The sequence below is a fragment of the Carassius auratus genome, chromosome 2 (genome assembly GCF_003368295.1).
Source record: "Carassius auratus strain Wakin chromosome 2, ASM336829v1, whole genome shotgun sequence".
Lineage (NCBI taxonomy): Eukaryota > Metazoa > Chordata > Actinopteri > Cypriniformes > Cyprinidae > Carassius > Carassius auratus.
This window is the reverse complement of record NC_039244.1, coordinates 19,806,238-19,830,727: the sequence shown is the minus strand read 5'-3', so window position 1 is coordinate 19,830,727 and position 24,490 is coordinate 19,806,238. Positions and strand designations below refer to the sequence as shown.

The 24,490-nt window shown below is 36.5% G+C and overlaps 3 protein-coding genes across 3 annotated transcripts; 2 read left to right on the top strand and 1 right to left on the bottom strand.

Annotated features, from left to right (window-relative positions):
* Positions 1-1,425: 1,425 nt before the first annotated feature.
* On the top strand, positions 1,426-7,956 carry LOC113119315 (sterile alpha motif domain-containing protein 7-like). Its single transcript, XM_026288670.1, has 10 exons — positions 1,426-1,676; positions 3,568-3,632; positions 4,148-4,265; positions 4,401-4,527; positions 5,040-5,164; positions 5,262-5,340; positions 6,015-6,700; positions 7,050-7,171; positions 7,254-7,364; positions 7,652-7,956. The coding sequence occupies exons 3-10, from the start codon at positions 4,163-4,165 to the stop codon at positions 7,886-7,888; spliced, it is 1,590 nt and encodes a 529-aa protein (XP_026144455.1). The 5' UTR covers positions 1,426-1,676; positions 3,568-3,632; positions 4,148-4,162; the 3' UTR covers positions 7,889-7,956.
* Positions 7,957-9,505: 1,549 nt separating this feature from the next.
* On the top strand, positions 9,506-16,238 carry LOC113119422 (translocation protein SEC62-like). The gene is made up of 8 exons (XM_026288918.1): positions 9,506-9,622; positions 11,769-11,877; positions 12,000-12,105; positions 12,378-12,579; positions 12,671-12,766; positions 13,585-13,645; positions 13,731-13,850; positions 13,964-16,238. The coding sequence occupies exons 1-8, from the start codon at positions 9,587-9,589 to the stop codon at positions 14,452-14,454; spliced, it is 1,221 nt and encodes a 406-aa protein (XP_026144703.1). The 5' UTR covers positions 9,506-9,586; the 3' UTR covers positions 14,455-16,238.
* Positions 16,239-16,455: 217 nt separating this feature from the next.
* LOC113119380 (NAD kinase-like) lies at positions 16,456-23,902 on the bottom strand. Its single transcript, XM_026288818.1, has 12 exons — positions 23,695-23,902; positions 22,793-23,083; positions 22,627-22,710; positions 21,744-21,873; positions 21,527-21,635; positions 21,304-21,389; positions 21,014-21,116; positions 20,738-20,892; positions 19,944-20,043; positions 17,931-18,088; positions 17,690-17,772; positions 16,456-17,454 (listed from the first exon to the last, which is right to left on the bottom strand). Exons 2-12 carry the CDS (start codon positions 23,050-23,052, stop codon positions 17,295-17,297), a joined length of 1,428 nt encoding a protein of 475 aa, XP_026144603.1. The 5' UTR covers positions 23,053-23,083; positions 23,695-23,902; the 3' UTR covers positions 16,456-17,294.
* Between the last annotated feature and the right edge of the window lie 588 nt (positions 23,903-24,490).

Genomic DNA, 24,490 nt, shown 5'->3' with positions numbered 1-24,490 from the left:
AAATATATATAATTGGATAGAACAAGAAAGATGGTCAACTTGCACTTCAATAAATAAAACAGAAATTCCAAACCTGTGTGAGTTTCTTTCTTCTATTGAACACAAAAGAAGATATTTTGAGAAATGCTAGTATCCAAACAGTTGATGGGCACTATTGACTTCAATATAGGGAATAAAAATACTATCAAAGTCAGTGGTGCCCAACTGTTCAGATACCAACATTTTTCAAAAGAAGAAAGAAAGTAATTCTGGTTTGAAACAAGTGGAGGGTGAATAAATGATGACAGAATTTTCATTCTGGAAGTGACCATATCCTTTAAATATTAGAACACTTTAAACTGACTTTTCTATTTTATTTCTATCTATATTATTAATTTGTTCATTTGATGGCACAGTCTTCAATGTCACATGATCCTTCAGAAATCATTTTATTATGCTGATTTGCATGGAATAATAGCATTTATTTAAACTTGTTTAGTCTTTTGTAACATTATAAATGTCTTTACTGTAACTTTTGAATAACTTTTGAATTTTTATTGCTGCCAAATAAATTTAGCTATTAATTTCTTTGGGAGAATTTCTTCTGGCCCCAAACCTTTGTGTACTAGTTTATATTGTATATTGTAATTTTTAAGGCTTCAAGATGAAATGCTATTTCATAAAATGCTATAAGGTAATGTCATCAATCAGTACTCGAGATTCCTTTGACTTCACAAGCATTTGTTTACTAATTTCTTACAAAGCTTTGCATAGCACAGTAGGTAGTGTGTGGGGCCATTTATAATAATCAGCAAAACAGCTTTATTAACCCACTGTCTGTTTATCCCAGCGGGAGATCAATGCTTGCCGCCAATCTCTGGGTGTTATGCATCTCCCCAAGAATCTGTTTTGCTGCAAAATGCTCATATGCCGCCCAATTGAGCGCACACCTATCCCTGTACTAATTCTTCCTGATCCTCTCAGTGTTAAAAAATATAAGTCTGGGAACTGCAGACGATGCTGTAAGCGGGTGGTGAGCACAAACTGTCAGATTAACAAGTCTGAGTACATGATCCTCGACAACATAGTGAGGAGGGCAGTCATACAATGAGACCTCATACAGCCTCTGATTAACACTCTGACAATAATTTCTATGAGTTGCACACACAGAAGAACGCTTGAAAAGCACATGCACATCTAGCTTGATTTCAATTGACACTGTCTTTTACATGGAAAAGGAAGCTGGGCATTTAGGAGTCTTATTCTCAGTGTTAAAGTGCTAACAGAGGATTACTGAGGTAAATGATGAAAGAGGTTTAGCCACTGTGCTTAGCCAGTGCTCTTAATTACATTTCAGCAGAGTGTCCCGTGTGCAGTTGGATGAGAGATCATAGTGATGTCAGGTAAGGGGGGGGGGGGATTTAAGCAGGCAGATAAAGCCAAACTAATAGAGAGATAACATGAATCTCCAATTAAAGGTCTTTTTTAGTTAAGACCAGGAGCTGGCACTTGTTGGCCAAAGCATTTGCGGAAGGACTGAAGACCTGAGAGTTCTGAGGGTTGTGGACTTTCTTGGTGCCGCTTCAGGTCTCGTGCTCATTTTGGAATCATTTGGCTTGTTTGGAATGAATGTGTTAATATTTTCATCCTGACTGAGAGTTTGGACAGATTCCCATTTCTCTGGCAGACATTCAGAGGTGAGTCTAATGTCTCTTCAGTCTTTATGGCTTCAATTTACCTTCCACTGTTAGGTATTTTGCTAGTTTCTGCGTTGTATTTGAAACTGTAATGTAAGATTGTAATGTATGATTTTAGACTGCATTTTTTCACTGGTGCAATGGCGCATGGGTGTTCAACAGTGTTATTTGCGTTGCTACTGCCCATGTACATATTTTCTTGGAATTATAATAGCATGTGGACAAATCTTTATTTTTATTTACTTGTTAAAAATATTTTTAATGTGTAAAAGAAGTGATCAAGGTACTTGATACTGTTCATATCCTTGTCACTTCCAGTTATACCAGTCCTAGTCTTGGATGTGGAACTATCATGTGCACCTACTGTACAAAGGTAGTACATTAGACCAGATGATTATTATCTTCTCTACTATGACCTACCCAAATGCAAGACTTGATTTAAGTCGTCAGCAGTTTTCTCTTAATTTATTCCGTTAATGAGATTAGCCACAAGCAAATCCTTCCAGTTCACGTCTGTGACTTGGATATGGCATCACTTGTCACACACACATGCCAAAAAATGTGCTTGCTATGCAAATATGTCCAATACTTGGGGTTTACCTTCCTTGTGTATGTTTAAGCCTCTTAAACATCTTAAATGTCTGCAAATTGTATTAATTTATTTTATATGTCTACTCTATAACTTCTGGTAGCTTTCTGTTGATGGATAATATATGAAAATACATAACCATTGGCACATTTTGCATTTTTATACACCTTTTTCACAATTACATAAAAATATCTATACTTAAATTACAGTGTACAGTTCTTTAAAAAAATCTATTTTTATTGAATTTTATATATTTAACATTATTATTATTATTAATAATAATACTAAATTATTTATAGAATAGTTAAACATAGAAAAGCAATCATAAATAATACATACAGATAATAAATATCACTCCTTCAATTCCATATTAAACTGACTGTAACTGTAAACTGACTGTGTATCAGGCAGAGTTTTAACAAGGTTGACGGTGTGTCTGGCTGCACCACATTTAACACATAAACCACCTATATCCCAGATTTATTCCCCAAGGTGTTTTTGGGACATCTCTAGGGCTAATGGAGACTAATAGGCTTAGCACTTAGGGTGTATTGTCCGGGATGCTTACAGGCAAGGTTTGCTGGGGGTAAAACTCTAAACTCTGGGATTACCTCCAGCACATCCCTTTAAAATGCTATATAGTCAGGATTTAGCTAATAGGATCCGAGGGGGGGAATAGGGGCCCTGAAGGTAGTTTGGGGGTTAGCTGACAGCAGAACTGCATGCACACGGGTCAGCAGATGTACCAGGCAGACTGCTGGACTAACAGGAGGATTACAGGATTCAGATTAATACGGCTCCTCATAACTGGTAATACGCACAGAGGCTGTCCCATACAGAAATATGATAGAATTCATCCAGGAATAAAGTTCTATAGAGCTAATTATCTAGGCTTGGTATATTCCAGTAAACAAATTCACTCAGGTAGAAAAACAGACATGTGACCAATTTTTTTATTTATTTTTTTACACACAATCTGTTGACCAAATGAAGTGCATAATATCACAATACAATGCCATGTTATAATATAATATAATATAATATAATATAATATAATATAATATAATATAATATGTTTTCTTGTAAAGCCCTGTATTTTTATTATTATTATGAAACTTTTTTTTTTTTTGGCTCTACGTGTTTGTTTAGAGAATTTTAGTAAAACTATACTTGTTCCACTTTTTAAACTTTAGGCTTATCATTTTAACTGGGAATCTCTACTAAGAACAAGGATGTTGACAAACTGGTTACAGCCTATCGTTTTCTCTCTCTGTATCTCGTTTTTCAATTTCCGACTGAAAGGAGTGACATTACGGAAACATTTTACACCTCACTGAGTGAAGATAAAGCACAGGAGGAGTAAACAGGTACTTCATTGCATGACATCTATCCTTTCTAACATTGATGTTTGAGTTCACCTCATGCTTCTGTCTTGGTTGCATTTTAAATGTGTGTTGTTTACTGACCTGTCAAGAAAAGGGTCATACTGATCTTTGAGCCAGTGGAATCGGTTGTGTGTCTTGTGTCAATACTATGTAATTCGTCTCGCTGCTATTTCAGTATTGGCAGAGAATAGGTACATTATATGTACGTTTTACCATTTCAGTGACTTTATCGGCAGCTTAAATAGTTACACCAGTAGGTGGTGACTTAATGAGTTACCGTCTTAATGAGTGAACCAATAATTAAGTAAACCAATTTGTTCCACATGAAATTTAGCTGAATTCAAAATTCTGAACACAAAATAATATGTTTTGAAGATGGTTGATTAGCAAACACTTTCAGTTCGCATTGACTTCTGTTGTATTTTTGTCCATACAATACAGTGATTGTTCTTCATGTGCAAAATTTCAAGAATGTAGCCTATGTTTGTTACACTTAGCAAATAGGTGGTGTCATGACCCCACGGGAACAGCTAAGGAAGATATCGGCGCTGGGAGAGCAAGGTGCCCTAGATGAGAAACACTGGTACCGAATGGTCAATGGAATGTCTGCTGGAGGTAAGAGCTCTTCATAGAAATGGCAATGTTCATAGAACACTTTAACCAGAGCTGATCGCAACCTTGAAGAATTATGGCTTAGAAAGAGCTACTTTTAGACTAGAGACACCTTCATCTGTTCCCCTGTGTTTGAAGCAGAGATAAGGCAAAGGCAGGAGCTCATGATGAGGAACCAGATGGCCATGACTCCACAGATCTTGACTCAGGGGCAGCAGAGACTGCAGGGTGTCCCGGCACAGTTTGATCCCCGCTTCATGGAAAGGTCTGTTAGAATGAACTCCAAAACAACCAAGACAGTAAAAGAGAATGAGTTTTTAATTGTTAATGGATATTGTAGATTCGATTTACATGAGCTTTAATGTCATGACAAGAAATGGACATTTATTGCCAAAGCATTTTCAGCTAACTAAGCAGTTTAAATTAGAATTTTACAAATTTAAATTCTAACTTCAAATCTTATTTGTCACACACACAACCATACACAGTATAATGTGCAGTGAAATGTTTTTTATGACTCTTCATACAGAATGAGCACAGAAATGAAATTAACATAAAATAGAAAGGACGTAGGAATGAAAGGAACATACAAATAAAAATAAATAAATCATAAAGCATAAATAAGACAATGGGAATGGGAAAGGTACATGGGAATAGGAATAGAAAATAGAAAAACATAGTAGAAGAACAACAAAATGTAGAAAATAGAAATATAACTAGATAACCAAGATGTAAGCTGTAAGATTTGAATGATGTATGAATCCTCTTTTTCTGCAGGGACCTGATGCCGCCCACTGAAATAGTATCAGCTGACGCTAGACAAATCCACATGGGTGCCCACTTCGGCCACTCTCTGCCCACAAACTCCAATGTTATTCCAGGCAGAGGATTCCCTGGCACAGGTTAGAATGAAATTATATGCTGGTTAAATGTAGAGAAATACAGGGGAAGCTCAGTGAGGAAGAACAATCTAATTTTAGAATTTTTTCCGTTTTGCAGGTTACGGCTTCCTTCCTACTGAATCCATGGAGACGGTTGCTAGACGACAGGAGTTAATTCACAAACAGAACATAGCCAGGTAAACGTTAGAGTATTTGCTATAACTATGTTAAACGGGAGTAAAGTCATACAGATGAATGCAATACAAATCCATAGAGTGCAACATTCGATTTCTAGAAGTTAAATCTCCATTCATTTTGTCCATAGGAAAGACAGATTTGTTGTGAGTTAAACTGATGGTATATGCCTATGTTGAAAACATCTGTTTGCATTATTTCAACTTGTTTTTAAAATGATCAGGTTTAACTCAAACTAAATCTATCTATCTATCTATCTATCTATCTATCTATCTATCTATCTATCTATCTATATATATATATATATATATATATATATATATATATATATATATATATATATATATATATATGTGTGTGTGTGTGTGTAACTAAATTAAAAGATTTGTATTTCTCCTACATTTTATGTCATTCACAATGCTTCATGAGATTGTACTTCTTTTCTTCACTAATGTATACAATCTAGTACCTTCCGTCGAACAGTACTTCTGTCCAATTTTCAGTTACTTTTTTGCATTAAATAAAAGTTTGTAATGTTGTTATTCACCTTGTAGCTGATTGTCTTGATTTATGGCTTATAATGCTTTCACAAAGACATTTTTAAAATCCCTATGAGAAAAATGAAACCTCTGAAAAAGTGGGCGTGCACTAATTGTAAATAATTTTTTTTAATGAGGATGGAGATGAATGCTATCCTGCACCAAAAAGAACTGGAGAACTCCCACCAAAAGGGTCTTATCGGGATGGAGAATCCTATGATGTACCAAGGCATCCAACCCAATCCAACGACCTTCAGGGGACGCCAGCGGCTCCCAGATAATCATGATGTATTCATCCATCGCACTGCCCTTGAAGACCTGCATGCTAACAGTCTCCTAATGTCAAGCCCTTACCCACCGATCAACACATTGCAAAGAGAGCGAGGACGCAGGACCGGCAGAAGGACTGCCAATCATAAGAGCTCATACAGCAACATCACTCTCCCAAAAGGCCAATCAGAAGAGAAGAACATCGAGCAGAGTCCAGGAGTTGCTTCAGGGGAGGAGAAGGATGTTGAAGGGAAAGATGAAGTGAGCAATGAGACCACCACCAGCAAACCACACCAAAACAAAGTAGAAACAGAGCTGTCTTCTGGCAGTAGTAGGAAAAGTTTTAAGGAAGGAGAGCCAGGGATTCGCAACGCATGTGTTAGTGGACAGGAGGGCTGTACAGAAGTCACCAACTGCAATGCTAGCACCAGTGAAAAAGACATATCCAGCCACTGCTCGGCTTTTCATGAAAAGTTTCTGTACCCGTCTGTTTCTGGCCCGCTCACAGGGATGCCCTACATGCCCCCCTTGCCAGGAAATGGACTACCACTTGGTGTGTTTATTAGTTTACCTTTTTTTAATGCAGTTGTTGAGTTTAACTGTATTGTTTAGTATTATTTATATAATAATATAAGAAGTCTTAGTTTAGTCTTTATTATATTTTCTACAATATGTTGTCATTTTAATTGTAGTTGAAGTTTTAGTAATGTTGTTATGTGCTTTTGTCATATTTTATTTTAAATATTTAAAAAAAAGTATTACTTTTAACAATAGCAACATTGCTATGTAGCTGTTTGTTAGACATGTTTAGTCAACTTATATACATTTCTTTTAAGACAAAATGTAATCATGATTTATGAAAGTCAGAGTTACATATTCATTTTTGGTTTATTTTCAACTAGGACATCCTACTATGTTTCTTAATGGAGAAGAAATGTCTTCATTAGACGATATTCGCAAGTGGTCAGATGATGACGTCTACAACTTCATCAGTGAAATACCAAGCTGCGCGGAATATGCACAGGTAATAAAAATTTTAAAATTACTAAATGCAATTACAATTATATACCTTTTATTCTCATTCAATCGTGTGTCATCCATTGCAGACATTCAAAGACCACATGATTGATGGAGAGACCTTACCTCTTCTTACAGAGGACCACCTCCTGGATACACTTGGGCTAAAGCTCGGGCCTGCGCTCAAGATACGATCACAGGTATTCGCCATCTTTCAAAAGGACCACATTCTATCTGAATAAGAAGGTTAATCGTTCAAATTAAATTAATATTCAAATATTAACTCAAATGAAGTATATTTTGTATATGTAAAATGAAAAATACACATGAAGTATATTTTGTATATGTAAAATGAAAAATACACATATATGACTGATTATTTTAAGGGTCCTCTCTTCCCTCCAAGAGGTCCTTGGTCTTCAAAAAATGAAAGTTTATTAAAGAATGAATACATTTAACCCATTAGGTTGTTCTGTTCTCTTTTTAGTTGTCCCGACGGCTGGGTAACATGTTCTACAACATGATGAACTTGCCTCTCGCCGTCTCCGGTCTGCAGCCTCCACCTGAGAAAAGCGGGGACAGATCATCAGACATCAGCTCCCCCCTCAACTGCAACAGTGTGGAGCTGCTCAGCAGCCCAAGAGACACAGAAGCTCTTAAAGCTACAGAACCTGTTAGTGAAGCTGATAATCCCTCACCGACCCAGATGAGTGAGACCACCTGAATAACCATGCAGAACTCAGTGGCGGCTGATCAACAGGGGGCGCTGGGGCACCACCCTCCTCAAGTTAAATGAAGCCTACATGTTAATGAGTCAATTTATTGAACAATTTTCACAGTCTTTAAACTGACATCTTAAAGGATTTGGAATCCCGTGGCTCCCTCGTGTGGACAACATTAATATTATGGCCTTAATCTCTGAATCACATTAATATAAATGGCAGATATATATATTTTTTTTAATGATTACACATTTAATGATTTCTTTACAAACAATACACCCACATTAAACTCAAATTCACTGATTCATGGGATCTTATTTCATGGTTGAATTTTAAACTTCAATTTTTTAGCTAAGCAGTAATGATACATTATTATGTCCCTTTTTAAATGGTTATTTAACAATTGCATTCAGTCCTGCTGCTTGCATTAACAGTGTGATTCAGTTCGTTTGCTCCCTCAAAAAATTTTTAGCACCAGCCGCCACTGGCTGAATTGTTGGACTTCTTTTTTTTACTCAAAAATTATTTTCTATTTTGACACCAAAAACATAAGGTAGACAGGCACTGACATTTTTGTAGTGAACTGACTGATTATATGCTTTTAAATATTCATCACAAATATATTGTAGGCTCAGAATGTGGTTTCAAACAGACTAGGAGACTGTCGAATGCTGGATTTTTTTCTATGTTTCTATATGTTTTAATAAGTCAGTAAATCATTTACATTTTTTTTCTTTTTCATTACTGCCCTTTTTATTGTACAATTGTATTTTGTTTTTCACTTCAAACTCGGATTATTCTCTGTTGTCATATACTGTTTTCTATGGAGAAAAATAAAAATAATTATTCCTTTGGTCTTCGATTCATATGATATGATAAAAAGATTCATATACAGCATTTAGACACACACACATACACAACAGAATATACAGCGTGAAAATACATTATTTATGAAATATGTCTGAATCTATCTTGAATCCCTCATTTATGTGAGTTTTTTTGTAACATTAAATATCAAATCAAATTTAGCCTAAATTAAGCTAATACTTGTAGGGGGCAGATTCCAAATGATGTTTTGCAGTTAATAATAATAATTATCAAGCTATCAATTTTTACCTATCAAGTGTTCCAGGGTAATTGAACCCCCAACCTTGCGCTTCATAGTACAATGCTCTACCAAATGAATTACAGGAACACATAATAAATAATAAATCCCATGTTTAAAATATATTTGTTTTGATTATTTTATCCTTACAGTCCTTTTGAATGGTTAATCAATGCAGTCAACACAACGATAAACTAACAAAATTGCTTTTATTGTTTTTTTTATATATATATATAGTTTCTTTTAATTAAAATAATAAATACTATTTTTATTTCATTTCGGGTTTCATAATAACCCTGGTTCAAATGTTAGGCTACTTCTTAGGTGTCGAACATTTGTTGAACATTGATGTTCTGTGTTGCTGTTAAATTTAAGATAGCTAATAGTTTATCTAACAATTCTCACTATAAAAAAATATTTATTTATTGACCGTGACTTCAATGCCTCACCTGCACTTTAGATGGCAGTACTCATTCATTCAGATTTTAATTTGCCGAGCGAAGAAGTGGCTGATCACGGGCTTTTCGAACTATCGCGAGACTTCCCTCCCCACTATTTTCGTGACCACGTCAAGGGAACCCAGAAGTTAGAAATCATGGCGGAGCGCAGGAGACACAAGAAGCGAATTCAGGTACAGAATTCACGTAATGTTTGTTATTAGAGGCCTAGTCTTAGATCGCTGTTTGGCATCGAGTAATTTTTTGAGTTAACGTTAGTGTTTTGTTCGACCCATAATACAATTGTACGTTACTCTGATCCGTTATTTTTGCAACGCTCTCGTTTATGGGAGGTGGATTATTTGCCAGTGCTGGCGCAATTTTTGCGCTTCGCTTGGGTAATGCATTTAATCTTTTTGCAGGCACCTAATCATTCATGCAATTGCTCGATGGATTCGATGTGAGCATGAGCTGATTGGGATGTCTCTGTGTTTAGTGGCACAGCTGATGGAGTTGGCCATCTTAGCTCGGCACAGACTGTCCTCTTTAACCAGCTGCTGGCTCACATGCTTCACGAATTTGACCAAATACCGTCCAAAACGGAGCCCTTCTCTTCCCCAATTTTTTACCCATTTGCAGAGTAATTAAAGCGGCATTTCTCTCTCTCTCTCACACACACACACACACACACACAAATAGTTTACTCACATTCATGTTTTTTTTTCAGTCTCGGTTGACTTGTTTTTTTTTTCCCGTTAAAAATACAATGATTGGTAGGCAGAATCCAGTAGTAACCATTTATTTTAACTGTATGAAACATTGTCAGTCCATAACATCATCTACTCCATTTTCCAGGAGAAAACGCATACATTTTTCAAACAAGTGACTAAATGCTGAAAGGATTTCCCTTTAAAGTCATTCTCCATCATTAACACCGTGTATCGGTCTAAATATGGCAGTCAAATGCCTCTACTGTAAAGCGCTACTTTGCATTTCTGGCCATTGTAGTCAGAATACATTTGTTGTCTGACTTGGCTGCTTGTTTGGTTTTGGAAACCAGTTACTGTGCGTTTCTGTAATAAATGACATGTTATGTAAGAACAGTGGAATTATGACGTGTCTTGATGAGAGTCACTCTTTATTGTCCTTCCAGCCTGTTTGTTAGTTTTTCTCTTGTGCAACAGGTTGAAATCCACTGTCATTACTTCACAGTTTTCTTACTGAAATGAAAATAGAGTATGATTGAAGGATTGTGGAGCTCAAAAATATGCTCATACTAAGACCTAAGGCTTAAGAATGGAGTCATTCATTATTTGAGTAAATGGTGTCTCTATAACCTGGCTTATTGTCTGGATTTGTGAGGGGGTTTTCTGTGTGTATAGTGTGGTCACATAGTACTAGAAGTAAGGATCTTTAACTTAATAAATGAGGTCAGTGAGGACTCATGTGTCTGCAGTGAGTCTGAATGCAGACTTTAATGTTTGCGAATAGATTACAGAGCACAGCACATCAGTGTGTGGTGAGCTGAGGCTTTTAATTAGTTCATGTTCATTAGATGACTGACGAGGGTCCTGCGTCCAGTGTCGGAGATTCATTTCAAAGCTTTTCAGAGGGGTTTGCTGGATTGCTGCTCGGCTGCTATTCTACACTCTCTTGAATGTCACTTTCACTGGAATTAATAGCTTGTGGCCAAAGGGACAAACCAGATTTTTGTCAAACTCTTTGTTTGTGTTGTGTATATTAATTGTGGTTTACATTATTAATATCTAGGTCCTCTCACATAGTGAAGTCTCACAAGGTCTAGAATCATGCTCTATATAATACGGATGCATATTAAACTCTGATTATTGCAAGATGGTAATCCTTTTCAAGTTATGGATGATATTATGATATCGTCTATACTATTTTGTTTAATCACAATTAAAAAAAACTTAAAAGTAAAAGGGGTCGGTAAGATTTGGTAAGTGTTTTTAAAAGAAGCCTCTAATGTTTCCCATGGCTGCTTTTGTTTGATCAAAGAGTAAAAACTAATTTTGTGAAAATTGACAATTTTCTACCTTACTATATTTTAAAATGTGATTATTTGCTGACTTAAGAGTATATTGCTATCTTTCTTGTTAAAGTTTGATATTACCCAATGGTATGACCTTAGGAAATAAGTGATCTTGTGAAATATGATGAAATAAGTGAAATATGATCTTGTACTGTATCTACATAAACTGTGTGCATTCCTGCTGCAGAAGTGTGCATTTAGTGCAGATTAAGCTGGAATTCTGTTTGCATATTAAGTAGATGAGTGTAATCATCATGACTTCATGATCTTTGATCTCTCTTTTTCAGGAGGCCAGTGAACCGACCAAAGATGAGAAGGCAGTGGCCAAGTACCTGCGCTTTAACTGCCCCGCCAAATCCACCAACATGATGGGACACCGAGTGGATTACTTCATCGGTCAGTGCGCTCATTCCTGCCATGCTTGCTTCTGTTTCCTCTGCATAGGGTTTCAATTAATTATTTGTGTAGTTTTCAAAATCCTCTGCTTGCTGTCATTGAACCAAATGTTTGCCCATCAGCTTCCAAAGCAGTTGACTGTCTGCTGGATTCAAAGTGGGCCAAAGCAAAGAAGAGCGAGGAAGCTTTGTTCACAACCAGAGAGTCGGTGGTGGACTACTGCAACAGGTAAACCTAGTCTTTTCACTCATTTCACCGTACTGATTGAAATCTCTGTGGTATTTGATATTACAAAGCTTTTGAAAAAGCATCTTCTTATTAACAGTGTTGAAAATAGTGTGGGATTTTCTTTTGAGGAATAGAACATTCAAAAGAATAGCGTTCATTTGAAATATTTTGTAATATTCTAAATGTATTTTGATGAATCAGTGTGCCGTTGCGGAGTAAAGGGAAATGGCAAACTTTTGAATGGTAATGTATATATTTCTGTCTATTCACAGGCTCCTGAAGAAGCAGTTTTTCCACCGAGCTCTGAAAGTGATGAAGAAGAAGCCAGAGAAAGATGGAAAGAAAGAGAAAGAAAAAGAGAAAGAAAAGGATAAGGCTAAGAGTGACAGTGGCAAAGAAGAGGAGAAAAAAAGCAAAAAGGACAAAGATAAAAAGAAGGACTCTGAGGCTGCAGACGCAAAGAAGGAAAAAAATGTATGATGTATATACAGGATAAGAAAACACAATGAAGTCCTTTTTTGCATATCATGATTCTTATTTTGAGGTCTTGTTTCTGTATGTTTAGGATGACAGTCCAGGATCTCCAAAGAAGAAGAAGGATGTGAAAAAGAAATTCAAGCTGGAACCTCATGACGACCAACTGTTCTTGGATGGCAACGAGGTCGAGATCAGTTCAGAAAATCATATCTAATAGATGCTTGTAAAAAAACATTCATTTTACTTCACAATTAGGCAGATTTCATTCTGTATTTGAAATAAAGAGTTTAATTGTCTGTTTTAAATGGTATACAGTGTAAACTTAATAGTCTTTTTTTTTCACATTGAACATGGAATCAAGTTATCAGATGTATGATTAACAATATTTTTGATTTAGCAAACAACACTGCACAGGGGTAGCATAGTATTATTTTGGAATTATTTATTTACTATTATAATATTTATAAATATTTTGAGTTAACTTTTATTTTTTGTATTTCAGTTTAATTTTAATTTTATTTTTAGGTATTTTGTATGTTCTTCTTGCTGTAAGCATTTAAATGTATCCTTATTTCCCTTATTTCAATTAGTTGCCAAGTCAACATTACTCATTTTTGTGTAAGGTTTTTTTTTTTTTTTTTAGGTTTTTTTTTCATAGTTTTAGCTTCAGTTAACAATATCAACCCTGGTAACAATTTTATTTTAATGCCTTAATATTTAATAATAATAACAATCATAATTTTATGTCATTATACAAGTATTTTCTTATTGCTCGTATTATTATGATTATTTTTTCAGTATAATTTATTATTTACACTGATGTTTTGGATCCCAGCCAGCCTATATATTATATTATATTATATTATATTATATTATATTATATGATTAGTGTTGTTGTGGTGATTATTAAAATAATGAATAAAAATGAAAATATTTGCTGTAAATTCTTCAATTTCACATGTTTTTTTTTTCTTACTTAAGTTATATTTGTCTTCCCTTCAGGTTTACTTTTGGATTTACGATCCAGTCCACTTCAAAACCTTTGCCATGGGCTTGATTCTTGGTAGGATCTGTTTTTCTCCAGTTGAGCTTGACTGTGGTTTCGGTGGCTCCAGAACTGATTCCGAGCTTTGTGTGTTTGTTTGCAGTGATTGCCGTCATCGCAGCCACTCTGTTCCCGCTGTGGCCCGCTGAGATGAGAGTTGGTGTGTATTACCTGAGCGTGGCCGCGGGATGCTTCGTCGCCAGCATACTTCTTTTGGCCGTTGGTAGGAGTTCTTGACTTATATCTTGTATTGTACAATTTCACATTACCGTTCAATGGCACTGCATTATCTTGTCTTTTCTCATCCTCGTATTTCTTGTTTTCCCTTTGGTTCAGCTCGTTGCATCCTGTTCCTTTTCATCTGGTTGGTGACCGGTGGACGTCATCACTTCTGGTTCCTGCCAAACTTGACAGCTGACGTGGGATTTATCGACTCCTTCCGCCCCCTCTACACTCACGAATACAAGGGTCCGCGCTCCAGCTCCAAGAAATCCAGCAGTGAGAAATCTGACACCAGAGGCGCAGATTCAAGCAAAGCTCAGAAATCAGATAGCGAGGACAAATCGGACAGCGAGAAGAAAGACGGCGATGAGGAAGAGGACGAAGACGACAATAAAGAAATCGAGGCGAGTGAGGAAGCAGGGGCAGAACGTCAGTCGGACACGGACAGTGACCGGCGAGAGGAGGAAGGGTCACAGCACAGCAACGGCAACGACTTTGAAATGATCACCAGAGAAGAGCTGGAGCAGCATACAGAGGAAGAGGAGGAGGAGGAAGATGATGAGGAAGAGCCAAGTGAGACAAAGCCCTTGACTGTTCAGACATAAACGTTTTCCTCACGCCTCACACATACTCCCATGCTCCATGTGGACCTGCTGACGTACTTCGGTCATGTTCAGAAGATGTTTCCCATTTCTGTTCAGGCTGAGATCTTCCTCTGAAAACAGACTTAAAGGTTAAACGAGAGCAGGAAACAGCTACGATGACAATGAAAATATTTCCCTCAAAATGCTTCCCCCTCTATGGATGCAACAAGTCTCCCTGTTTCTCTGGTTTTCTTTTTCTTTCATGTTAAAACTATCTAATGTCAAGGATTTTGTTGTATAAACATGTCAGTAATGTTAAGAAGGACTGGACTGGTCAATTGTCACAGTGGTTTTTAACCCACATATAAAGGTTCACTTTCCAATCTAGTGAGAAAAAAATTCAAATCTGAAAGTTTTTGAGAGCTGTGCACTTGTGACACGATTAGCCTCATACATTTCTGCAATCACGTGTAAGTTAATAGACCTGGTTAATGCGAACAGAGAAGTTAATAAATCAGAACAGTATCTTTGATCGAGGTAGGCAGTTATTTAAAATCATAATTGCATTCAGAAGGGGAAACTATATCCACATTTGTGCCAAATAATGCGGGAAATTGAATCTTTTTTTCATATGCATTCAATTTATGACCAAATTCCAGTCAAATAGATTTCAAACATGTCGTGTCATAGCTCACATCCATGCTTCTGGTTATCTCATCTGTTGTTCAAACTCTGAGGTTGACGAATCGTGCTTCCTCAAGGGGCTGTGGTCCAAAATAACCTGTTAGTAGCTAGTTTGTGTTTTAATAGGGCCGAGGTCCAATACTATCCTTCCGTAGGGTTGCATACTATTGGCTAGAGTATTATTTTGCATTAGCTGTTTCTTTGACTCATACTGAGGATACTATTTAAGAGATAAAATACAAATGTATCATTTATATATGGATTCTATAAATCTACCAGAGATGTTCATGCCAGGAGTTAAGGTTCAGCATGAACTGTAATCAATTTTATAATGTCAGACATGGAGGTTTTACTTTTTAATGCATTTTGTACAAATACTAAAACCACCAATAATTGTTTTCAATGCTTGTGATGTCGGAAAGATTGTTTCTGGACAATTTATTGGCGAGTTAAAACATGAATTCTGTTCATCTGCAATGCTTTGATTTCTAGTGGGTGTCAAACGCGCACAAAAGGCAGCAAAGGTGTTTTGCTCTTTAAAAAAAAGCCTGTTAAAGCTTCCCTCAAAATTCATGGTCATCTCAAGTTCAAAAGGAGCAGGGAAACCCCTCATGCCCAAGTGAACTTCTCTCTTTCTTCTTAAAATGCTATGAATCTTTAACCATGTCTGTAAGTAGATGATCTTGCTGGTCACACTTAGTGTTCTTGTAGAAATGCTATGTATGTCCTCAGTATTCTTTGTCATTGACTTTGAAGACCTGGATAGGCTGGACATGACACTATGTGTGCAACTAAAGACATTTGTATTTTCTTTCTATTGAACTTCACTCACCTTTGTTGTCCCATTGTCTTTATAAAGGAGATAAAGATGCTGATATGCCAGATTATTTTTTTCAATTGGCTAGATGTCTTTCGCTGTCTATCATAATGTAGTGTTACATCATTTATAAAACGAACTGAAATCCCATTATCTTTTTTTATGTGGTCAGCTTCAATTTACTAATTGTCCGTATTTGGATCAGTGTTGAGGACCGTCTTTTTGCAATATCTGGAAGATAATTTAAGTGTCTGTCAGAAATTATATCTGTATCCTTTTATTGCAATAAAAATATAGAACACAAGCATTTTGCATTACTTTGTTTAAAAAAAAAAAAAATCACAATGGGTGCTTTTTTTCATTAAATATTTCACACTTAAATGGATTTAGTTTTTATTATATAATACAATATATATTCCATTGTACTACAACAATTACAGATTGTCGTCTTAAGTAAATCTAACAGGATATAAAGCCTTAAAATACACCAGGATACATTTCAAAGGACATAAAAGATAACATCCAAGATAAAAATACATCTTTATTGAAATATTACAAATAAGACGATCACATCATAGGATCTTATTTACATCAAACTGTAAACAGCTTGCATTCAGCTATACTGATTGCAATTAAATATTAAACTAGAAGGATAATGGCTTTAAAAAATATGGTTTTGAAAATGCAAAGTCCTGTGCCTCCACAGGGAGGCTACAATGTTATTTCACAAGAACTAGATGGGTTTGATAGGCATCTAATTAGACAAAAGCATTAGTTTTTTTATTCATAATTTTTTATTCATATTCAACTACCGTCATGACAAACCACATAGAAAGTCAAGCTTTGTCTGTTTATAGATTAGCAAAGTTTGTTGTAAATTTTGCCAAAATCTACACATCAAGAAAAAAGTTTTATGCTCCGTGAATGAATTACATTTCCTACTATAATGTGCATTTCAAGTTTAAACGTGGTGGATGATTAGTTATTTCTGATTCTTAAAACATTTAGAAGTGGATTAAATCAACAGTACAAATTTAAATATTAATGTTGGTTAATAAATGCTACTAAAAAAACAAAAAACAAACATACCAAATATTCTATAATAAATGTGATCAGTTATTTAGCATATTGTGAAGTGCTCAGGTGCAAAAACAATCCTCTAAGAAATACAGTCTGCATCATGATGTTTAGCAGTCACACGATGGCATTTTAGGGTAACCAAACATTTTGTTGCTGCTTACCTCTAACATTAAATGTGTCATTTCTCAGACAGCACATAAAGCGCTTACTGGAGTCTATAATGAAATCTGAAACGTTCTGGAATGTAAAGTCAACAGACAGTGAGTTTCGTAGTGAGGATTCAGTTCTCGGTTTCTGAAGAGTCGCTGGCATCTGTTAGACGTGTTTGCTTCTTGCGGACGTTCCAGTGGAGACACTGAGCCAGACTGTCAAACCAGTCGTACACCAGATCATGACAACAGATAGAAGGGACCGGAAAGCAAGAGGTTGTGATCTTAATGCTATAATGGAAAACAACAAAAAACAAACTCATGATTAACGGATACAGCGTGTGAGATTGATTATGCTGCTTAAGATTAAAGGCCAAACTGATTTTGAACTGAAAGGTTGAGTGGTGATCCCAACTGACACTGTTGATGCTCATTTCCATAACTGTAATGCAGCGGTTGTTGTATCACTGGATTATGGGGGAGATCAAAGCTGTTTGCTTATGGGATTGTGTAAAAAGAGTGTCACCTGTCTCCATGCAGGATTTCTTGCCTCTTTCTGCCATCAAACGAGACCCAGGCTGTGTTGCGAGCATCAGGTGACAGCGTTATCTGCAGGGTTAATACAGTTAGCAATACGATGACGCAAACAAATGTTCTTCTGAAGCTCTAATTTGAGATTAATAAAACCTAAAATTGTACAAATAACTTCCTTATTTGGCAAACCAGGTTTCATCACTGAAATGGAGAAACCTCAGTCCTGTTCTCACCATGAGCTCCACACCTGCGGGCACCACGATGGGTCTAAAAGAGAGGGAGTGGGGGCAGATGGGGGTGACCATGATGGCAGGGACGTTGGGATGGATCATGGAGGCTCCCGCTGCACCAGCATAGGCCGTGCTGCCTGTGGGGGTGGAAACTATTACACCTGCATAGAAACACAACACATATTTGCATTTAGTTTCATGGCAGCTGAACTCCCGTAAAAAGCAAATCACACAGATCATAATGTATCAAGGCATCTGCTTGAGCTAAAAAAAAAGATCAAGCACTTCTCAATAATTGTTCTCAATTATAATGCTCCACAAAACAAAGCTACACTACCATTACAGTCTGTTGTCGCTAAGATGTTTTAATCCGATTGATGTCTCTTATGCTCAAAAAGGATTAATTAATTTGATATACTGTAAATACAGAAAAAAACTGAACCAGCCATTAAACTTCAGTGTCACATGATCCTTTCAATAATCATTTGAATATGCTGATTTGATGCTCAAGAAACATTTCTTAATATCAGCAATGTTGAAAACAATTGTGCTACTTAATTTCTCAATGGAAACCATTAGGGCGCGATTATCACAAAAATCATAATTGTCGATTATTCCCTTGAAATTGTAGTTGCGATTATTAATCACAATTATCACAATTTACACTGAATTATGTTTATACCATTGTTTGATGCAACTGCACGACGTACTCTATATGAAAATAAGCTGAAAACACTTTTGCTTTTCTATAGTATTAAGGCTCAAATGTAAACTCTACATCGGATTGGTTTCTTCTTTAAATTATAAAAAACTAAAAATAAAATTGTATTGTTATACTAAAACTTAAAAATTTAAATTAAAAAAAAAAAAAAAAAAAAGAAGTAAAATGCATCTTAAGCATGCAGAATAACATAAGTGAACTTTGAACGATTATGTAATTGAGGAACCCATAATGCGATTAGAAATTTGATTAATTGTGCAGTCCTAGAAACCCTCATACTTTGTCAGGATTCTGTGATGAATAAAAAGTTAAAAAGAACAGCAATTATAGCCCACTTCACACTGCACAGACAAACACAATCAAACAAACAAGGCGGCTGTTGGACTTAGACTTTAGACACACTGACGCAAAGGACACCAACAAACACTGACTGATCATGTACACTCGGGTGAAAGCAAACAGACACAGGGTAACATACAGTGTTCTGACAGGGATAACACACCTATCAGAGAAAACCAAACAAAGGTGTTTGTTATCCTTGTCTGTGCTGTGCACTGTGAATTGGCATATAGATGCCAAACAGACATTTTTGGTAACATTATAAAGTTTTTGTCACTTTTCACCAATTTTAAGCCTTCCTTGCTGATGAAAAGTATTAATTACTTTTGGGGGGGGGGGGCATTCATCTCAATTAAAGCTGCAGTAGGTAACTTGTGTAAATATATATTTTTAATATATTTGTTAAACCTGTCATTATGTCCTGACAGTAGAATATGAGACAGATAATCTGTGAGAAAAAAAAAAAAAAAAAAATCAAGCTCCTCTGGCTCCTCCCATTGGTCCTATTGCCATTTGTAGTTACAGACCGCTCCCGGTAAGAAATCCACCAATCAGAGCTGCGGTCCGGAACTTTGTATGTGTTCAAAATGTAGAAAAATGAATATAATAAGAGAGTACACCATGAATCCATTTTCCAAACCATGTTTTTGGCTTGTCCTGAATCACTAGGGTGCACCTATAATAAGTGTTTATATTCTGACTATTTTAGATTGCTTCGGGGGTACCGCGGCGGAGTAACACAGTACCTTTGTGGTTCTTCATACACATAAACAGAGAGAAGTAGTTCCGGCTACGATGTTCTTCCGCAAGACACAAGCAGTTCTGTTTATTAACCGCTAGAGCGTCAAAAGTTCCCTACCGCAGCTTTAAGTGTACTGATTGGGAGCACAGTGGTGACGAGATAAAAAAGGGATCTATCAATGCTGTTTGCAGCTGAAGCGTATGGTTGTGCTTACCATCTCCCTGTACAGATGTGATGAGGCGTCCATCCAGGTAAAGATCAACATTAGACAGGTAGGATGAAGGCCCTCTGTCCACCACCACCTCATTTAGCACCTTTACACACACACACAAACAATATCAAAGAACAGGCAAAAGCACGCACAATCTCAACTAAGCGCTCAACCATTAATTTTTTTTAATGTATTTTTCTAAAAACGGTTGTATAGCATGTGAAGTTGAGCATGCAGGTCTTCATTAGATGTAAAAAAAGTGTCACAAACACTATGAACCATTTTTTTTAACGTCTAATTGTGATGTGTATGTACAAATACTCTACCGTTTAAAGGTTTAGAATCGGAAAAATATCTTTTATAAGAAGTCTCTTATGTTCAGCCAAGACTGTTTCTGTGTTTGTTTTATCAGTAAACATTACAATTTAAAATACGGTTTCTAATGTAATACATTTTAAAACAATTCCTGTGATGGAAAAGCAGAATAAAAAAAAAATTAAGAAGCTGGATTTGAATTTTATAACCTTTTTTCAGGATTCTTAGATGAATAGAAATAACAGCATTTGTAAATTGAAATCTTTTGTAATATTATAAATTTACTGTCACTATTGAAAAGAGGCCATGAGCTTGTTTTATGGCCTCTCCCTTATTATGACATGACTGGTTTTAACATTGTTCCTGTAGCGTTTGTTAGGCCTGTGTGCCAAAAACTTATTGGGATACTAAAGACACTTTTTCTCAAGCTCAAGTGTTGCTGGTTTTGGGTTTCAGCAAATACTTTGTGAGTGCTGCCCTACCTGTAACTGTAGCGTGATTTTGCCTGCTTCATTATTTATGTGGTTATGAGGCGCTATTCCGTTCTCCTGAGTGCTGAAGGGCTGCTCATTCCTCTGGAATGTGCCTTTCACCACCTTAACCTTCAGACGACTGCGCAGGATGATGGCAGCATTACCTATAGCCAGACACAAACACTTAAAACAACAGAAACATCTAAAACAGTACATTACAAACTAAAACTGCAGTTTTTCTAGTTTCAGTGATGGAAAATATAAGAAAGTCTTAAATCACACCACCTTCAAACACTTTATCCACCTCAGTTTTAAAAGACTCAAACTTAAACGGTGCAAGAAATCCTAAGGAGCCCAGATGGAACGCCATGACCGGGGGAACACTGCCCTTAAATGAGACAAAACCACATTTAATCCTTAAATAAACCTCTAAACAACTCACTTTTGCATATCCAAATTCTCTCAACGTATATGATCCACACAGAGAAAATACAATGGATAGCAGCTGAGACTGACCTAGTAGGAGTCTCTTGTGCACAACCAAATAAGAGAAGAGAGATGAAATAAGAGAATACCTGGAAAAGAGATGATGCATACAGAAGAGTCCCATCTCCACCCAAACAAATTATCAAATCGATGCGGTCTGAGATGTCGTCATACCCTGTGTGAACAATAATTCTCTCATTTTCCAAATGCACCAAATCTTTTATTGGTTAATATTGTGTCATGGTTATGTAAAACAGGTGAACCTGCCAATAATTCACTCCTATCCAATCCAAGAAAATGATGTCTCAGTACCTTCCCTGAATGTGCACAGCTGATTGCGAATGGCTGAAAACGAGTCATCCGTCATGAGAGACCCATCGTCCACGACTTTCTTTTCCACATAAACCATCAGATGTTTCTCCTGATTGTGGGAATAATTTAGATTAAATGTGTAATCAAAGCTAAAAAAAAATCTAATGATACAGCAAAAAAAAAAAAAAACTAGTAATGTTGCTTTTGTGTAACCTACATCCACAAGGAACCGGCAAAGCTCTTTGAACGGCTCCAGAAGGGTCTCATCTCGGATCTTTCTGATGACCAGGACGTTGAGCGGGGGTTTGCTCCAGGTAAGCCGCTGGCTGGCTGGATCCTGAATGTGCCTGTGGGGAAAGTCGACAGAGTAGGCAAACATTGTATGTGTTGGCACTGAACTACGAACAAAGCCAAACGGTATGTACTTTTGTACAGTTTCTACATTCGTTACGCAACTTTCAGTCAGGGTCAAATGTTATGTAGTCTTCTGCTTCTGGTTTCTCATAGTTCTAGGATCAGATCGTTTTCAGTATTAATAGATGAAAAAAATTATACGGGTGTCATTTAACATTTACAGTTTGTTTGTTTTTAAACTTCAAAAATGTCTATTTAAATAATTCTTTAATACATATTTTTTATACCGAGGAATAAAGTCCAACAGCTAGGTTTCTATACAATATTGTCTTCATGAAATCCAGAATAAGTCATTTTTAGAGATTGACTAATTATCTTTCTTGATCTGAAATATACAGAAACGCATAGCTAACATAACCCAAAACTTCGAAGCATGTTCAGCACAACATCAGAAAACCACACATTATCCTCTTCATGTGGTTTGTCCTGGGGGGGCATAAAACAGGCATAGTGCTGGGGGGGGCTTTCGGAATGTTCCAGGAGGACCATTCTTGTGACAGCCACAGCAGTAACTGACTGCGCTGCTCTCAAGCTTCATCCAACAAACCACCCACAACCAATCAGAACTCAGCACACGACATTATCACTACATTTGTCCAATCCTTTGCTTGACTTAAAAGCTTAAATATTAACAAGAAAGGGGTGTGACCTGGCCCCTTATCTAAAGTAAGCCTGTCTTTACTTACATGACTGAGGTTGGGTTGGGAAGAACACAAGCTTTGGGTCCAAAATGAGTATCAGGATATGGTCCATGTAGAAAATGCCCTCGTCTGCAACAAAGAAGTGCAAATGTCACTGCACATTTCTATCTTTAGTGTTCAACCGGTTTAAATCAAATGGTGTTTTTTGTACCTGCATCTATCCCATCTTTTTGGGCAACTCTCAGCCGTGTCCTCAACTGATACAGAGGCTTCTGAATCGGGCTGCTCAGGCAACAAAGGTATGTTTCCCCCCGCCAGGTGTTCTGGACAGTCCGGCCTCCGAGGAGACCTTTTCACCTCTTTGTGTATCCTTGGAAGTTTCCCCTGCCACTCCTGCTGCTTATGTGACCGCTTCGATGAACCACCCTCCTCCAGCATTTTTAAAGGGAGCTCGTCTTCCATGCCTTCCATTCTTATTTCTGTGTGATGAAAGCTGCTCAATCTGAAAGCAGGTGATGGAGATGTACTATTAATCACGTGACCGGCTTTACTGAGAACATGCGCATGATAATGATAATCGAATGAGATTAACTGAACAGCGCTAATTATTATTACACTTATAACTTTTTGAATCTCATATTTAGAGACCACATTAAATCTAGTGACTGATAATGATAAAAAAGGGTGAAAATGAAGTAATACCCTACACAAAAACTTAAATTTAAACTCTAAACTAAAACCTTGATGTTAATAAAAAAACAACTCAATGGAAATGTTATTTGTCAAACGCATATATAGGTTTATTGTTTTTAGTGAAACGACTAAAACTGGAACAACCAGTAAAACATGACGTGCAGCATAAGCAGGAGTGCCAGTCGGTCTGATACTTAATTATACTAGTACAAATGCAACGTATCACTCTACTAACAAGGATTTTGGTGTGACAAAGAGCAGTAATCTCGAACACATTAAACGACACGAAACTCTGTACTGAAGACAGAACAGTCGCAAGATTTTCATCGACCAAAACATCCGTTAAAAGCATAGACAGTAAAAGAAAAAAGTTAGCCGCACGGAGCTAGCGAACGTTAAACACATTTCACCAGCACTTACCGAACCACGGGGAAAACGCAGTACTTCCCTTTTGAACTTTACAGTCTTTCACAACTGAAGAGGTAAATTTAATACACTTCTCGGCGTTACCTTGACAGCAAAACTATTTCGGCTTATGCTCAGTTAAATTATGGGATGTCCACATTGACAGTACGAGGGTGCTCGTGACACTAGCGCCGCTGCGCATCTTCTTCTGGCTCTTTATGGCGGTTGGCAAACAAACAGGAAGGTGTATGCCGCCCCCTACTGATCTGGAGTGTGGTTCATCGATGAAAGAAGAATGGAAGAAAGACTAAGCTGAGAGAAAAAAAATTACAATTTAGGAAAAGGAACACTAATAATATGTTGGCTTCTAAATTCTCTTACAAAGATACATCTTTCTTAAATATTTAATTAATGTTTTATATAGGCTACTCTATAACTTTTCAAACCATTATTCAGCAGTTTTTTAAGTGTAATATTTCTTATCCCCAATTCTTTGAACAACCATTTTGATAAACAGTGCAATATATTAATCGTAATATTTTCTTTTCTTATTGTTTGCTTTTTGTGTGGTTTTAATACATTTATTCAGTTCTCTCCTTATCTATATATAACATGATTAGAATTATCTCTTCATATTAAGAGTTTCTCTTCCACATGTTGAAAATCCCATTTATGAACATCCTGAACTGGAACAATAATAACAACAACAAAGGACTCAATAAAAAGTAGATATTAAAATCAATTGATAGCTTAATACTTTAGGCAGACATATAGTCGCATTTCACAAGGTTTCAAAATGATTAAAAAGACA

What these genes read in the sequence shown, in the direction of transcription:
- LOC113119380 (XM_026288818.1), bottom strand. Translation starts at nt 23,052, where the DNA reads ATGGAAGGCATGGAAGACGAGCTCCCTTTAAAAATGCTGGAGGAGGGT. An exon ending in CACATCTGTACAGGGAGATG is followed by an intron (nt 18,089 to 19,943) that starts GTAAGCACAACC and finishes GTTTCTATGCAG; the next exon opens with GTGTAATAGTTTCCACCCCC. An exon ending in CCGCAGGTGTGGAGCTCATG is followed by an intron (nt 17,773 to 17,930) that starts GTGAGAACAGGA and finishes TTAACCCTGCAG; the next exon opens with ATAACGCTGTCACCTGATGC.
- LOC113119315 (XM_026288670.1), top strand. Translation starts at nt 4,163, where the DNA reads ATGACCCCACGGGAACAGCTAAGGAAGATATCGGCGCTGGGAGAGCAA. An exon ending in CAATGGAATGTCTGCTGGAG is followed by an intron (nt 4,266 to 4,400) that starts GTAAGAGCTCTT and finishes CTGTGTTTGAAG; the next exon opens with CAGAGATAAGGCAAAGGCAG. An exon ending in CAGAGGATTCCCTGGCACAG is followed by an intron (nt 5,165 to 5,261) that starts GTTAGAATGAAA and finishes TCCGTTTTGCAG; the next exon opens with GTTACGGCTTCCTTCCTACT.
- LOC113119422 (XM_026288918.1), top strand. Translation starts at nt 9,587, where the DNA reads ATGGCGGAGCGCAGGAGACACAAGAAGCGAATTCAG. An exon ending in GTGGTGGACTACTGCAACAG is followed by an intron (nt 12,106 to 12,377) that starts GTAAACCTAGTC and finishes GTCTATTCACAG; the next exon opens with GCTCCTGAAGAAGCAGTTTT. An exon ending in TGTTCTTGGATGGCAACGAG is followed by an intron (nt 12,767 to 13,584) that starts GTCGAGATCAGT and finishes TCTTCCCTTCAG; the next exon opens with GTTTACTTTTGGATTTACGA.